At 38.9% G+C, this 16,272-nt stretch overlaps 1 protein-coding gene across 4 annotated transcripts; it reads left to right on the top strand.

The window, feature by feature from the left end:
• The first annotated feature begins 14 nt into the window (after window positions 1-14).
• Window positions 15-16,269, top strand: FNDC7 (fibronectin type III domain containing 7). Of its 4 annotated transcripts, XM_042029972.1 has the most exons (12): window positions 15-1,023; window positions 1,473-3,437; window positions 4,083-4,343; window positions 4,845-5,102; window positions 6,518-6,772; window positions 7,457-7,714; window positions 8,165-8,419; window positions 9,331-9,585; window positions 10,145-10,405; window positions 11,001-11,030; window positions 11,564-11,627; window positions 12,100-16,269. In XM_042029972.1, the coding sequence occupies exons 2-11, from the start codon at window positions 3,158-3,160 to the stop codon at window positions 11,599-11,601; spliced, it is 2,151 nt and encodes a 716-aa protein (XP_041885906.1). In that variant the 5' UTR covers window positions 15-1,023; window positions 1,473-3,157; the 3' UTR covers window positions 11,602-11,627; window positions 12,100-16,269. The 4 variants fall into 4 exon arrangements, with proteins under 4 accessions (XP_041885906.1, XP_041885905.1, XP_041885907.1 ...); XM_042029971.1 differs by having other exon boundaries at window positions 11,564-16,269; XM_042029973.1 differs by lacking the exon at window positions 1,473-3,437 and having other exon boundaries at window positions 19-1,023; window positions 10,145-16,269.
• The last annotated feature ends 3 nt before the right edge of the window (window positions 16,270-16,272 follow it).

Consider the following 16,272-nt stretch of genomic DNA (forward strand, 5'->3'; position numbering starts at 1 on the left):
GCTCCTGCCGGCCGGGCTCAGCCCCTCAGGAGCCCGGCCCAGCCCGCCGGGAGCCAGGCTTTCTTCGTCTGCCACCATGGGGCCCTAAGTTCCCATTGGGGAAGTGTCTGGTGACGAGGGTTTGCCCCCCGAGAAAGGAGCCTCCTGCTGCCCATCAGCAGGTGAGCCCGGGACGCCGGGAGCCACTCCCGACCCCCGCGGCGGCCCCTGGCAAGGTGTGGGGAGCAGGGGGGAGCTGGAGACTGCCTGGCCCGTGTGGCTCCGCGAAACCTGCCCTGGTCCCGGGTCCCCTCGGGGGGAAAAGCGGGGCTCCCTCACGAAAATGGCCCCCGGGTTTCCGCTGACATGCGTGTAAACCACCAAGGAAAACACCGTCGGGTCACAGAACGACAGCGGCTGTTGACGCCTACAATCGTCTGTCAGAAGTTACAGTTCGAAGACATAAGTGTTCTCAAAGGGAACCAGCAGCTGGAACAGATACGAAGGAATGCGAGGAAAATTGCTCTTTCCACAAAGCCAGGTATGAGGAAGACTAATTTGCTCGCAGTCCGTATGGCAGTGTGCCATTCAAAGGGGAGTACAACGAGGGCATCATGACCGACAGAAAAGAAGATCCTTGTAAGTGGGCAAAAATACAATAGACAATGAGCCGAAGAGCAAATTTCATTTGGCTTAGTTATTTTATGAGTCTTGCATAAACCATAGAGAATCTCCATTCTATAGCAGAAGGGAAGAAACCCCCACCACCCATGCGGCCAGAAGCCGAGTGTTGTGGTGGCCCCGTGTCACCAGGGTTTGGTGGCCGCTGTCCGGCTGTGGTCCAGCAGGGAGGAGCGGCCAGCCCAGCGCGACCTCCTCTCCCCCGGGGAGTGCGCCTACAGTGAGAGCAGCGCTGGGAAGCAGCGCTGGGCATCGGCCTCCGCTCGCCCCCGTGTGAAACTGGAACGAAGCTCTGACAAGATGTGCAGTGCAAAAAGTAAATCATTAGCGTTTATTGGAGTGCTTCTCAGCTGCCTGGAAATGGTGAGTGCAACTTACTTGCTGAAAGCTGTTTCTAGCGACGATACTGTATTCTTCGGAAAAGTAAACTAGAAGTTAGGGTGGAGCAGTATCAGACATCCGCTTCCACGTTGGTATTTAGTTACTATTACAGTTTTGCACTATTTACATAAAAATAAAAGAATATATTAGCACCCAGGGCCTTTCAAAGTGTGTTAACAACTGCAAACAGGATCAATAGGCAGGTTCAGAAGGGAAAATGCAGAAGCAGTACAATCTGCATACCTGTACCAAATCTCATTGGTTGCATACTCTTTCCATGCTTAAAGAATCTGAGCAAATACATCATATCAGTAAAATGTGCTCATAAACATAGTATTTTATGTTGTTGTTACTAACATTCTTAGATTTTTAATTTTCGAAATAAAATATTTCACATTGTGTTTCTAATTTTGTCACACCTTCCTTTTCAGATATTTTCAGCAAACACAGATAAATCTTCAAAATGGTATTTTGGTTTTGCCTGCCTATTTTTGAATGGGTCTGAAAAGAACGTACTCTTTTCATTTTTAATAAAATATTCTGTAAATTCTAGCAGCTTTATAAACAAAAATTGTTTTTGTGTTTGATTCAGGCTTAAAAAGTTACATTGATGTCTTTATAAATTTTAAGTCTCATTTTTAGGAGTCACAGTTCTGTTGGACACTTGCACAAATATTCAGATTTGTGCCTTGATACTAGTGTGAACCAGGGAGAACACTCAGATTAACTAATTCTGCCATTCATTATACAGCTGTGCTACAAATGGGATTCACACTGTCCCATATGTGCACCCAATTAATTCTTGTATATTTTAATAATTAAAAAAACAAACAAAAGAAACATCAAAAGAAAACTCCTCCACACTCCACAAAACAAAAACAAAAAACCCCAACCCAAACAAACCAAAAAGACCAAAATCAAACCACACCAGAAGAAGCACAATCTCCTATGCACACAGCTACTCAACTAAGCATTGAAGTCTGCTCTTAGTCCCAAGCAAGTCTTGTCAGTCACAGTCAGACACCCTCTTTTGCCCCATTTGTAAAAACGGTCCCAGATATTCTGTCTGACTGTGCCTATGGAACATTTGCAGATGGGTCTTTCACAATCCTTGAGCAAAATACTGCACTATGTATTTTTTCAGTTTGTTTTAAAATATTGTCTTTAGTAACGATTCATAAAAATTTCTGTGCAGGAAATCCTTACTCAGGTCTAAGTCTTGCCTAACAGTCAAATAGAGAATACATAGCACATAGATGTTAGCACTTAACTGAGCAGCTGTGTGTAATACTTGCTAAGGTCTCCCAAATCCCACATGAGCTACCTTGCTATGAACAACTTTGCCTCAAGGCATCTACTTCATCCCAAATACTTCTACATTCCTTTTCTTAATTTTAGGTGGGATGTACCTTCATTTTATCTTTTTTTTTTTTTCTCTTCTAGTGTTTTGCAGCCTTGCATCATGTGGAATTGCTTTATAAATGCTAAATTTAGCATGCACATCCTGATTTCTGAACATGAATTACTCGTGGTTAAGAAATAAGTTCTGTGTAGTTAGTTTTGTGTCTGCAGTACACAAGAGCTCTTTCTGAATGGCAGAGCATAACACCAAAGCATTTAGTTACAATATTTGATTTGTCATGTTATTGTACAGCTAAGAATATCTGCTCTGAGCAAGGGGTTAGGTGAGTTTCCATAATCCCTTCCAAACTAGATTATTGTGTGTTGCTTTGATATAGAAATGCCTATGGTTCAGCATCCTATTTCACACTGCTTTGTATAAACATGCACTTCTTTTTTGTATATATTGCTTTGTATATTGCTTTAGTTAGTAACATAGTTAATTGGCTTTAAAGGAGAACCTCTCAGTGTAACCTAGGTTAAATAATGCTATCTTACAGTAGTGATTTCAGGGTACTAGAGTATTTTTATTGAAAGACAAAATTTGGTCTAGAATATCGCAAGACTCTCTGTATTTCATTAATGTTCACTGAAAGTCTATTTAACTTAATTTTTAATCATCCATAGAAAATGTAGACTATTTGTCCTACATTTTGTCTTTGTGAAATGTTCAAGGCACACAGTGCTGCACGGGGCTGAGTTTCCTAGCTTCAGTATGTCTATCATTATTTCCATTTTAGCTCCAGACATACCTGTTATTGAGCAAGCTTATTCAAAACTTAGCAGCAGTATCACAGTGGAATGGAGAGCGGTACCCGGGGCTACTAATTATATGCTGACTCCACAAGATGAAGATTCCTTCGTTGAAACTATAGTAAAAAATTCTCCAGGCACTGTGACGGGACTGAAACCTGCCACCTTGTACAGAGTCACTATCAGATCTATAAATTCAGGAGGAAAAAGCCAGACTTCACCTTCCAAAAAAGTAAAAACAGGTGGACTTTCAAAATCTTATTTCAAATTCTGTGATGTTGTTATAATATAAAGCATTCATGCATGTACCAGTCCTGAATTATTATAATCTTGTATTTTAAATTGTATTGATCACATTCTTCTTTCAGTTTTTGAGGACTAAAATTCAGCTATCTGACTTAATGACTAGGACAAGAGTCTGAATTAATGGTTTACTTTATGATGGTACAGTAAGTTAAAAGTTCAGTTGGGAGTTTTACTAGAATTGGTATGAATATATGTATTTTACTTTAACAAATGGCATAACTTGAAGGAATAGAAGAAATGAAGAAAGAACCAAAAGTATTAAATAGTAGGATACTGTGAAACTTAAGAGGAGAGGAAATGCAGTATCTTCTTGGTGATTTTCATTCAACACATGCAGCCCTTCACACTTTCTGTACAACTTTTGTTCATTTCACAAAATGTGCAATACAATAACTGATGCACCAAATCACTTTCCAAATTTATTCTGTCAATCTTGCATTAGTTTATTTTTCTGGTTTTGTTGTTACTGAATTTATCTCTCAGGGTTAGTGATTGTTGTTTCTGTGTATTCATTTCAAATTTGGTCCTTTCAAACTGTACTGCTGAAAAACCAAAAGCTTAATTTTGTTCCTTCTCAACAGTCCTGGCTGCTCCGATTCTGTCTGTTCATTCTCTGAGTTGTGACTCCATTGCAGTGAGCTGGAAAGCTGTGCATATGGCAGCTGGATTCTCTGTGTCACTCATGAGATCAGATGGTTTGGGCAGAATGCTGAAGGAGAACACCACCAATACATCCTTGATATTTACAAATCTAGATCCAGGAACTCTCTATACTATCAAGGCTTATGCCTGGAATGCCAATGGGATGCCTGGAGATGATTTCACGTATAACCAAAGAACAAGTAAGAAATTTTCTTTTATGAAACCAAGTCAGCATTCCAAAAACAACACAGCAACAATATACCAGGAAGTATTTATGGGTATGTGTCATTGTGTTATGTTTTTTCAAAGATACATTGGGTAGATTTTCAGATCGTATTATTTTTGCCCCATCTCAAAGTTTATGAAAGCTCAGATGACATAGCTATGTTTAGTGAATATTACTGAGGCAAAGATACCATTTACTGTCACTAAAGTTGTACCTAGGACAGGTCTGGATAAGGGTTACACTAACTTTGATTTTGAGGGTTTTTCTAATTGTGAGAAGCAAATATTCAAATAAGCAGGGAGTTTCAGCAGTGGGCAACTAGAACTATTTATTTTTAAAAATGTCATTTTAACATGAATGAGGGTAGGGTCTGCACCAGAAAAAAATTCATTTAGTTTGCAAGTTATGAAAAAGATCATGCCTGTAGGCCGTTAATCTAAGTTAAACTTATGTGTTCCAAATTGATATACCGTAGGTCCTAAAGCACCGGTGGATGTTAAAGTAGCTTTCTGTAGTGGTGCTTTAAGAGCCGTTGTCTCTTGGATGCCAACAGAAGGAGCTCTAACTTACAGTGTCACAGTCTCCAGTGGACTCCTGAAACTGAGGTGTAACACATCTTCTGCCTCCTGCACTGTGCATCCCCTCCAGTGCAGCTCTGAGTATTATGATTCTGTCACAGCATACAATAATGCTGGATCCAGTAAACCTACTGATGCAGTAAGCTTAAAAACTAGTATGTGTCACTGATTTGTATGTAGCTTGTGGCATTTTAACATATACTTCTTTAATTTCAAATGTAAATGAGTCCATTGCAATTCACAAGTGATTCTCAAGTAGTTAGTTCTGCTTTTGACCTTTGTTCATAAATTATGCCATATACTTTTCTTACTGCAGGGGTAAGAGCCTAAACATTCTTCATATTTCTGTGACAAAAACTTGCAATAGTATATATCTTGTTGGCCAAACCAGTAAGCCTGGAGTTTCCTCTTACCAGAAGTACATGTTCTAAAGTCAATTTTCTGGGTGTAAAACTAATGTAAGGAATAACAGATCTGTCCTACTGTGTCAGGTCTGTCACAAATTGATTGGAACAAATTTGTGAGGAAATAGCATTAAGGACTGCCTCTGGGCTTAGAATTGTTCTGGGCCAAGTCAAGTTGTTAGTTAGAAAGAAGGTCAACAGAAGCATATTCAGCCAAAATAACACCACTAGACTAAATTAAGAAACCATCAACCATTGCCAGGACAAGAGCTTGCTCAGTTCAGCTACAGCACCACTTCTATGTCAGAGATTGTTGTTTCCTGACCTGTTAGATGAACTGCCCATGTAATCAAAATCTAAACTACTTCTTTTTATTATATGCTACTTGAAATACACAACATTATTTACTTAGTTATTTGATGTAACGTGCCTTATTTTGACTCTTCACAATAGGGGTTAGGAGATGAATCATGTGAGCAACTCTGCAGTGCATCTAACAGGACGAGAGAGCCTTATGCAAGAGACAACTGTTAAGCTGTGGGCTGTAATCTCAGCCAGCACTGCTTCAGCTAGATCATGTATATTCATTCTAATAGCAGCAAGCTACACTTTATTGAACTAGAAAGAAAGTAAATGCTATTTAAACAAAAGCCATGGAGTCTGCAGTTTAATGTGGCATTTTGGGATGCCAACAGGAAGGAAACCTAAGCAAACTCAGATACAGCCAGTAAGTTTTATACAAAAATATAAAGGGTTTTCACATATAGAGGCTTTAGGATGCCAACTGCTATTCATGCTAGTATTCCAATTATCATCCAGACCTACTGTTTGTGAGCACACACTGTGCCAGTTCCTTTTGAAGTAGTGCCTGGTGTCACTGGTTTTGTTTAGAGGGCTCCTTAAGCAGATGTTTCTGTAAAACATGATGGTAGCATCTATTTTGTTCTGTAAAAATCATACCCACTTGTCATCTAAATGTAAGTAGCAACCTCTGTAAAGGCAGCTAAGTTGCTGTTTTCTTGATCAAGACAGAGCAACTGTTCAAGCTTAGTGGAATAATTCTGTATATCCCTGATTTTCCTTTATTCCCCAGGAGTATAACTTCATGAAAGAAAAAAAGACTTGATATTGAGACTATTTTTCTTTTTAAATGTTTTTTTTTCCAGTTCCTTGTGCACCAGTAAACATATCAATTGAGGAGGATGAACCTGGACACTTGCTGGTATCGTGGTCCAGCGTCAGTTTTGGTCATTATTATGTGGTTTTTGTGAAGAGTGATGATGGCTTGGAAATGCAGTGCAACACATCATATACTCAATGCCATTTCCAGTCGGACTGTGGCTTCACTTATTTCATTAGCGTCTTTGCATATAACAAGGCAGGGCAGAGCCCTTTAGGTGATATATTCAATTACACTACTGGTAAGTAGCCATGTATTCCTGCAAATTCATTTGGATCCTTTAACTGTGTTTATGGTAGAGCTGTTTGGACATTTTTATGGGAAGATAATGACTTAAACTTCTATTTTTATTCAGGTTTTAGGCATAACACATGAAGGCTGGGAGAGAAAAAGAAACAGTTCACATTGCAATTAAACTTAACTTGCATAGTCAAGTGCAACAACATGCATACAAACTTGAAAACAGTTTAACGATTAACAATCATCAGGCAAGGACATGAATAATACACAGCCCTGGCAAAACATTTGAACTCTAGTCCTGTCTGGGGTTTTTTTTTTAAGTTTTACCTCAGGAAGGGTGTACCAAAGTCTTAAACTTCCTCATGGGAGTTTTCATGCTTGGAAAATGAAAAAAAAATAGTAAGTTCAATGGGAAATTGAGAAGAACATTGTTAGGGTTATATAACCTCTAGAGCTTTAAAATTTTAAATCAAGGATATACATAATTCCTGGGCCTGACCTAAACACTAGTATGTCCTCTATCGATTTGGAAGGAGCAGAAAGCTGGGATTCATTAGACTGTTTGCACAGTACTGGTCACCTTTGGAGAAGACACGAAGCACATAGATAAACGAAGCAAGGCTCGTTATTTGCGTCAGTTTTCCACGCCCATTCGAGTTTCCCTTTCTGCCTTTTCTGTTCCCAGCTCCTTGTTGCCCCAGTGAGTTCAGGGCCGTGTTCGTGTCAAGCGACACCGTGCGGGTCACCTGGGCTCCTGTGCGAGGCGCTGACCTGTACGAGACCAGAGCAGCTGGCGGGAGCGGTGTGGTGCTGTGCAAGGACACGGCCACGGCCTGCACCCTGTCGGCTCTGCAGTGCAACACTCCCTACAACATCACCGTGTACTCCGTCAGCGAGGCCCGGGGCAGCAACACCTCGTGTGCGCCGCAGTACGTGGCAACAGGTAGTGTAATCACTCATTTTCCTTGAGCTGAAGAACTCATTATTAGTTATTATAGTGATTCGTGGATGGGAAACATTACTGGAGTGCTAAGTTACTGTTTAACTGTTTTACTAAGTTTACTGGTAAAAATTTTAAAAAACCAAAAACCCAACAACTCCAAAACTGAAAGTCTTTAAAAATACACTACAAGAAGGGAATTTATATCGAATTTGTATTGAAAGCTTCTGATAGCTCCAGTATTTTGAAAATCAGAATTACAATTTATACACAAAATCTTTAGGTTGTCTGTTCCGTCACAATTTCTAATTTCTCACCAGGAGTAAAGCATGTAAGTATCATATACTTTTCCAAAGTAATTTGTCAATTCTAACTGGAATTTAATTTTCATGTGTAACTTATATAGTATGCATAAACAATCTCTTTAAATACTATTAATATGAAATATTTCAGCTCCCTGCAGTCCTGAAATTAAAAATATCTCAAAGGAGGGTCTATCTGTAATCAGTGTGCTATGGCAATCTAACGGTGAAGAAGCTACATATGTTGTCACTGCCAGAGGAGAGGCTGGACTTTGGCATTGCACAAGCACCGGGAATTCCTGTACCCTAATGGATCTTCCCTGCGGATCTGCTTTCTCTGTTAGTGCTGTAGCAAGATCACCAGCAGGACAGAGCTTACCAAGCTACAGTGTCCCTGTAGAGACAGGTATGTGGGAATTGTATATAGTTCAACATACTTAGCAGCATAATATTAAAATAGTTCTATGACTCCATGGTTCTGGCTTTTTAAAATTTACAATATGTGCACATTGTACTGTGTATTGCTGGATGTCCTTTTCATAAACCTGTCTGTATCTTTGTGTGTGTGACAAGGAAGGATCACTTGGCAGTTGCCTCAGACTGAGAGGCCTTAGTGCAACCAGTTATCTTCTGGCAGAGCTAACTAAAGTGTAATAACATAAGCCACTAATGTAATGCATAACTTCCTTGTCAGCATTTTGATATTTAGTATTACCAGGAGAGGCAATGAGGTAATGTCCATGTCAACAAATAAGCAGTGTAAAGAACAGATTAAAACCCATCCTATCCACCATTCCCGCTATTAATTTGCTAACAGGATTTTGTCCTCGACCACCTACCCAGACAATCCCCAGGCCCAGTACAGAGATTAAGATACACTAGGGTCTATTTTTAACAGGCAGTTTGGCTGCAGTTATTCTACATTGTAGAGGAAGAAACTTTGAGCAGAGACAGAGCTGGACTGAGATATATGACTTGAGGGGTAGACATGGACCCTGCTTAATTAAACTACAGATGTACTCTGATATTCTGATGAAAAATCATAGTGATTTTTAGAATCTTGGTGAACAATCATGTCATTCCAGGGTTATAACCCACAGTTAGAGACAAACTGATCTTATCCTGACATTCTGTTTATTAGAGGCTTGCCAAGCAGAGTCAACTATTTTTCAGCACGCTGGTGTTTGCCTGAAATGTATGCACTTTGTCATTCCTTTGCTCTTGATCATGTACTAGTCTACCTGCAACCCCCCGAAATACCTTCCATTTTCCAGGTACGAAACAGAATTCACTTCTCTATTTTTTGTTCTCTTTCAACTCCTTGTTGCCCTAATGACCTGATACTTACTCAAGTGACACAGTCAGTAACCAATATCAGCTGGTCTGTTGGGATGGGTGCAGAGACATATGTAATAACACTGGAGTCTCCAAAAGGACAGGCAAAGTGTCACACTCTTCAGAACTACTGTCTCCTGGGATGTATCACATGTGGAACCAACTACACAGTATCTCTGAGAGCCATTAGTGAGACGGGTTTGACATCCGGCTGCACCTATCAGGGATATTCTTCTAGTAAGCAAATTGTAAATGCAATTGGGAAGAAAAACACTCAATATACAACATACTTTGTGTGGTGTTCCTCTCATAAAAATAGCACAGCTGAAATTCAACACACAGCTAATAAACCTGCAGTTCCCTCTTAAAATAAATGCACTTTGGATTATTTTCATATAATTAAGACCTGTCCTTATGACAGCCATCAGTTGGCCCTATAAAGAAGTTCTAATAATATTGCTCCAGAAACAGTTTTTAAATTTAAATTATGCTATGCCATAATTCAATTTTACAGACCTCAAAAGGATTCTGGGCATTCTAAGGTAGGCCTTGTGCCAGGTAAGAGCAACAATATTCCAACATGTAAAAACAATAGCTGAATTAAGTCCAGCTCTATAATTTGACTCTAACAAAACTTTTTTTCCCTAGTTCAATAATTATTTTGGCTTTACATGAAATGATAATTTCTCATTGAAATGCTGGTAATCACAGTAATCTGGTTTAAAGTGCACTCTAGAAATTTATAATACACTGTGAGTTCACAAAATTTGCTTATTAATGTTTCTTACTTTCTTAGGTGCTTGCTGCCCTTCCGGGGTGAAGCTCTACAGACTCAGCAACAATGGCATCAGGGTGTTCTGGCAAGCTTCTGATGAAACAATAAACTACAACGCTGATTTACGTGGCTCAAAGGGCAATTTCAGCTGTACCCCCAGCTCGGGTCTGAGTCACTGTGATATCACCGAGATCCCTTGTGGGGATGTCTACACTGTGGTGGTAGCTCCAGTGACTGACAAGAAGCCAAAGCTCACATTTTGTCCTAAAAAAATATATTCAGGTAAAATTTTCTTTGAGCGGGCTTTTTTTTTTTTTTTTTTTTTGTCCATGCATGCTAGACGGCTAAAATGCAATCCAAAGTTATGCAGGTAAAGGTGGCATGGAATAGAGCTTTTCTGCTCTAGCGTTGACTGCAGAGTAAACTTTATGGGTGCAGTCCTGCAATATCTGTGGTGGGAACTTCACAGCAGCATTTTGGGTCTGGGCACACTTACCTAAACAGGTGCCTCTTAACTGGATCACCCATATCCTGGTGAATATAGAGAAGTTAACTTTCACTTGGGAGGTTAGGAGTGGTTAGAGTGTAGAAGCAAATAAATGAGCACTTTTTGTTTTATGGATTTTTTTTAAAAAAGAAACAAATCAGTATTTTCAATTAATCACTCCGAAGCACATTTTTAAAGTAAAAATTGTTTAAAGGGGAGGAAATTACTTAGGGATTCCTTTCCCAGGGCACAGATTTAATCCATTATAAAACTACTGCTATCTGATGGTATTGCATAGTTGTATAGATGGACTACATACTACAGACTATAGTGTTTTCCAGCTTACAACCTGACACCTAACATTTGTACTATTGTTTCATGTCATTTCAGTCACCTGTTCTGGAAGCTCTGTTGGAATGGGTAAGAGCAGTACATTCAGTAAAAATTACTGAAGTTTATAAAATATTTTTGCATAATGTAACTTCAAATAAGATGCATATAGCGTATAAATTTGATAGTCAAGGCTTCTGGTAGTGTTATGCAGGTTTGTCTCACCCCCTCCCCCCATCTTATAATGTATAATTTAAAAAAAACTATATTGTGGTCTGCATACTATCATGCATGGTCACAACACTTATTCATCTGATAGCACATAATAAAAGGCAGGTTTATCTTTTACAGCCTCGCCATATCCCATTACAAATGAAGCTAGGTGGCACTTCTGCTTTCTATTTTCAAAAAGCAAAAAAAAAAAGCAAAAAAAAAAAAAAAGAGTGCCTTACCTCAATCTATTCCACCTTATTTCTTCTGGGGTTTCAACAGGATAGTCTTGTGCTATATTTGCCTATGTAAACTGCTAGAAACAACTTCAAAAGCAGCCACTGAAACAAAAATTTCTCAAGACAGTTGGTTTTCATTAATGGAACAGTCTTAATTTCCAAATTCTTTTACAGTGATTTATAGAGGAAAGAGCAATGCAAAACACATCTAGATGAAAATTCTGGTTCAGATAAGAAGGTGAGTTATAAGAATGGCAATTCATATTAGAATGTATGAATCAAACTTTTCCTGTTGATTAAATCTTTGGGATTGGAGGGTTATGCTTCACCAGACCTGTGTATCATAAGCATAAGCGGTTTGTTAAAATCCATCATATTTACCTCTGAAATCTCGTCTGCTCCTACTATCACTACTGATCTGTCCTTTTCTCCATTTGTAACAACCTTCTTTCCCTTCATTAAGCCTTCACTTCACTATGCTATAGTTCCCCAGAAACACCCTTAAAATCCAATCAAAATATTCTTCAGCACTCATTTACCTTCTCCCGGTGTTCTAGACTATTTTCTGCTCCTATCTCAGACAGATGGCAAGAAAGCACTGCTGATTTTTTCCCCTCTAAGGCTGATCTCCTTTTTGCTGCTGCTCACCTACTGCTATGCTGGATGTGAAGGTTGTTCACAGCACCATTCTCCCTAAATGTTCTTTTCAGTCTTTTCTCTCCTGAAGCTGGAAAGACGCATCTGTTCTTAACTGCAACATTCACAGCTGCTTGAGGACTGGAAGGAGGGAAGTTGAACACCTAGCCATATGTGAGACCTAATCCAGGCAGGACCTTCTCTCATACTCCACAGTGGTTACTTTCTCAGTTGACTTCGAAAGCAAAGTTTAAGGTCAATGGTTCTACAAACACGTGTATTCTAACACAGCCTTCAGAAGTTGATGTGTATAAAGGTATCCAAAGACAACAGGGTTTTTAACACTATCTTCAGTTTATAAAAACAGACACTATCCATTCTGGAAATTGCCTTTCTTCAGAGAACACACTAGGTATTAGGTATCTCAGCCAATGCTTCTGATCACTTGCACAAAATCTCACGGGAATCTCACGCTTCAGTAAATTGCTTGTAGATGGCTCAAGAATTATATGCTGCTTCTTGGAAAATGATCTGCATTTAGTCACAATCTAAGAAGTCTTTCTTTAGGAAACATTTAAAACTGCCCTGCATTAGTTAATAAAAGTTGGTTTTATTTCTCACTGAATAAAAAATTAAATGGCTTTCTTCCTTGAGGGTTCTATTTAAAGATTTCTTCTTTGCAGACATCATTGCCAAACACTGTCACTACCGTGTGTTTAACTGGGTTTTCAGAGATCTAAAGTAATTGGTTTCTTTTGCAACCAAATTCAAGCCTCAAACTACTTTTTTTGACCTCAGCAATTCTGCTAATTCCATGCTCTAATAGTAACTCTAAAGTACTTTAAGCCACTCTAAACTGTTGGTGTATGTTCTCTTAATTCTCCCTGGCATACAGGCCTTAACATCTCAATTACACACTACAAACATCACGATGCTGTAGTACTTTTTGAATCAGCTCCTCTCACTTTTGCCACTGAAAAGAAGTGTAACTGTATCAGAATGTATTATTTACATGTCTGTTGGGGGGAAAAAAAAAGGCAAAAAGCTGAAGAGGAGTCACGATTTCAAGAAAAAACACATTGATTCAGCTCTAAAAATGTGGGTAGCAGATGTACACAATTAGCAAAACAGGGAGGAAAAGAAAAGCAATGAAACAGAGCCAGATACACACCACCTACTGTGGCAGTGTGTAAGTCGGAAGCGTTGTTACTCAGGCATTTGACATTGTCTAATAAAATTGTCTCATACTTAACACTGCTGATATGTGAAACAGCACTGGCATTCACTGAGCTGATTAAAACATTTGGTCAGGATTGGTTGCAGGTTCTCTCCAGACTGAGGTAAATACACTTTTATGGGTCATGCTGACTTCAGATCACAGGATAGGACAATTAGATGTAGTGTTTTTATAGATGCTGTTTCTATCCTATTTATTTATATGAAGCAAAAAACCCCCAAGCAATAAAATTCTCAACCAATGAAACAAAAATCCTACCAAAAAACTCCAAGCAACCCAATCCCACAAACCTCTTGAAAGAAGACTTGAGAACCAAGAAAATTCCTGTTGAAGACGTGAAAGGCGGCAGCACATCGATACGCTAAAACACATGTTTTCAGAGCAGTATCTCTGAAATCACTTGTACAGGTTATTTCACAGTAGATGCCTTCATTAATGCTTACTTAAAAAAATTAAATTCAATGTGTAATAGTAAAGATGTATTAGTTGAAATTACACAAATATGAACACTTGCAAAAATAAAAAGTGTATTATTCAAAATACACATTATTTTTAATTGTATCTGACACAGAAGTAATAGCTCAAAACTTAGGTTGTTTTCAATCCACTGAAGGAACTGGAAAAATCTACCCTTCAGCTGATTTCAGATTTGACTCAGATTTACTGAGATTTAAAAAGTGTTCTACCACATCTAACTATTGCTGGTGAAGAGTAAAAAGGAGATACAATGACATCATTGCAAAACATCGAGAGGCATTTAAATGCTGTTTTACCCTGCTTGATAGCTGGTGGCCATCCATACGTAAAGCTACATTCGCACTTCAGAGTGGGGGAAAAGGCTCAAACATCTACTACAGCCAGCAGAATTCATCAAATTTCTTCAGGTTCCCCCAAAGAGGAGAGCTTGTATACTGTAGGAGGCTATAAATATTACTATTCCAGTACTTAGTGTTGGAGCCACAGGAAATTTCGAAGACAGACGAGGCTTCACAAGGTAACTATCCCAGCTAGGCTATTATGGACATGCGGCATACTATGGAAATTTTGGGTTCATAGTGCTTCAGTCATGGTCATTTTACCCTGAGAACTGAAGAGTGAGTGCACACTGTGGGACAACAGCACTGCAACCAGAGCTCCTCCAACTACAATTGGCAGAAATTTTCTTCTAACGCCCCCAAGATGAATGTCCAGCGCAGCTGTACCGCACTGTAGCAACCACATCAGAGTGGGCAGCACTAGCACCTCCACTAGCTTACCCCTGCTCATCAGAGCTGCTTTCACAGCCCTGCACAGTACCTCCTGCCTTTAAGGAAGGGCACATAAAATAAAATGGCATCAGAAAGACAAAAAGGAATTAAGAGTCCCTGGATACAAACCAAAGAGCTGTATGACAGTAAATCCCAAGGATAATGTCAGACGGGTGTCTTGGTTCAAGTAATTTTCATGGGTCTTGGTTGGCAGTGAATATTGTGCTGTCCATTACACTAACTCAAGTACTAATATCAATCATGTTAAATCCAAAGGTCAAAAGGACTGCTTATTGGAAAATAAAAGCACAGTCCTCAAATTACTGCACTTGTAAAGAGATACTGGCACAGGCCAGTCTTTGCACAAGCTGTATCAATATGTTCACCATCTCTGTTGTAGCGAGACAGTGCTTCTCCACTTTCAGGTCAAAGATTGTCTCTCAAATACCTATATTTTTTCCTGCAAATAAACCATTCTTTCACTCTATTGCCCAACAGTGGCAGAAGAGGAGGAGGAGCCCTGAAGGAACAACTGGAAATCAGTAATCTGTTTTCCCTGACAAAACACTGGTTTTGCAGCCTCTCTGCCCAAGAACATACTGAAGGTTAAAAACAAGGCCAAAAGAAACCCTCTAGACACAAACAAGATAAATTAAAAGTTGTCCTCACTGTTTGGACAGAATCCATGCAATCCCTTGGCAGTATGCAGAGACAGTTCTAGTAATCTACTAGACAAGGTATTTCTTTTTTTCTTCAATATTAAATGAAAGCTCAGTATTTCAGTTTAACGCTGCGAGTGAATGAATTTGTTGAAGCTTAAGTTTTGTTTCAAGCTGATTTAAAATCAGGTAACACAAATATAAACAGACAATACTGTAACAACCTCAGTAGCAAAAAACTTTGATTAATAAGGATCGTGGTGATAAAGGGAAGACTGGAACAGCTCAGAAAACAGGAAGAGCAGGGAGGAAGAAAAAAGTTTGCTTCTTGGAATACTGTGGAATGAAGTATATTGTTAGAAGTCAGAACACTGATTCTCTTCGATGTTTAAAATGAAATATGCCTAGATGACCTGCATCACACAGAAACAAAAAAGACACAAATATTTTATTTCTACCTCCAGGTCACTTCACGATTAAGTCCCACTTCATGTTCTTCCTATTTTGGGGCTGCTGCATTTCTTTTGTTTCCTACATCTTCATTGTAAGTTACTTATTACATAAAATCCCTTATTTGTACAAAGCGTCACTTTATCTGAAAATAAAACATGGAAGAACTAAAGCACTCTTTAACTGGCAATGAACGTGCAGGCAAAAGCTGACAATACAAAGGAATTAATTGAGAGTTTATTCCAGATGGTTCTCCTCACTTAGTATACAAGTCATCAGAATAATCTATCAAATAGACTTGGACTTTAAAGATACGATCTTTTTCTATAACGCATTTTGGTTTTTGCTTCTAACAACCTGTTTAAAAAAAAAAATCTGCCAGATGAAATGTTCAGCACAAACTGTGATCTTTACTATTTGTAGAAAATATGAATTAAAAAAGGATGCTATCAGTTAATTCTTATTTTAAATGTTTACACTTATAAAAATGCTTTGGAAGCTTGAAACTTAAATCCTTTGTAATATTTTTCTTCTTCCTACCTCCCTCTTCCCATCTTAAATGCCTTTATTAGCCCAGGATTATCATAAAGGACAGCGTGCAGCTGCTGATTAAAAACATTAAAGGACCACAAATGGATAAACTGTGTTTTTAAA

Source organism: Corvus kubaryi, unplaced genomic scaffold (genome assembly GCF_017639235.1).
Source record: "Corvus kubaryi isolate FWS band 111438036 unplaced genomic scaffold, C.kubaryi_AGA036_p1.0 37334, whole genome shotgun sequence".
In the NCBI taxonomy this organism is placed as follows: domain Eukaryota; kingdom Metazoa; phylum Chordata; class Aves; order Passeriformes; family Corvidae; genus Corvus; species Corvus kubaryi.

Coding starts and splice junctions, on each gene's coding strand:
- FNDC7 (XM_042029971.1), top strand. CDS start 3,158: ATGTCTATCATTATTTCCATTTTAGCTCCAGACATACCTGTTATTGAG. Junction 4,344..4,844: donor CACGTATAACCAAAGAACAA/GTAAGAAATTTT, acceptor GATATACCGTAG/GTCCTAAAGCACCGGTGGAT. Junction 11,031..11,563: donor TGGAAGCTCTGTTGGAATGG/GTAAGAGCAGTA, acceptor ATTCTTTTACAG/TGATTTATAGAGGAAAGAGC.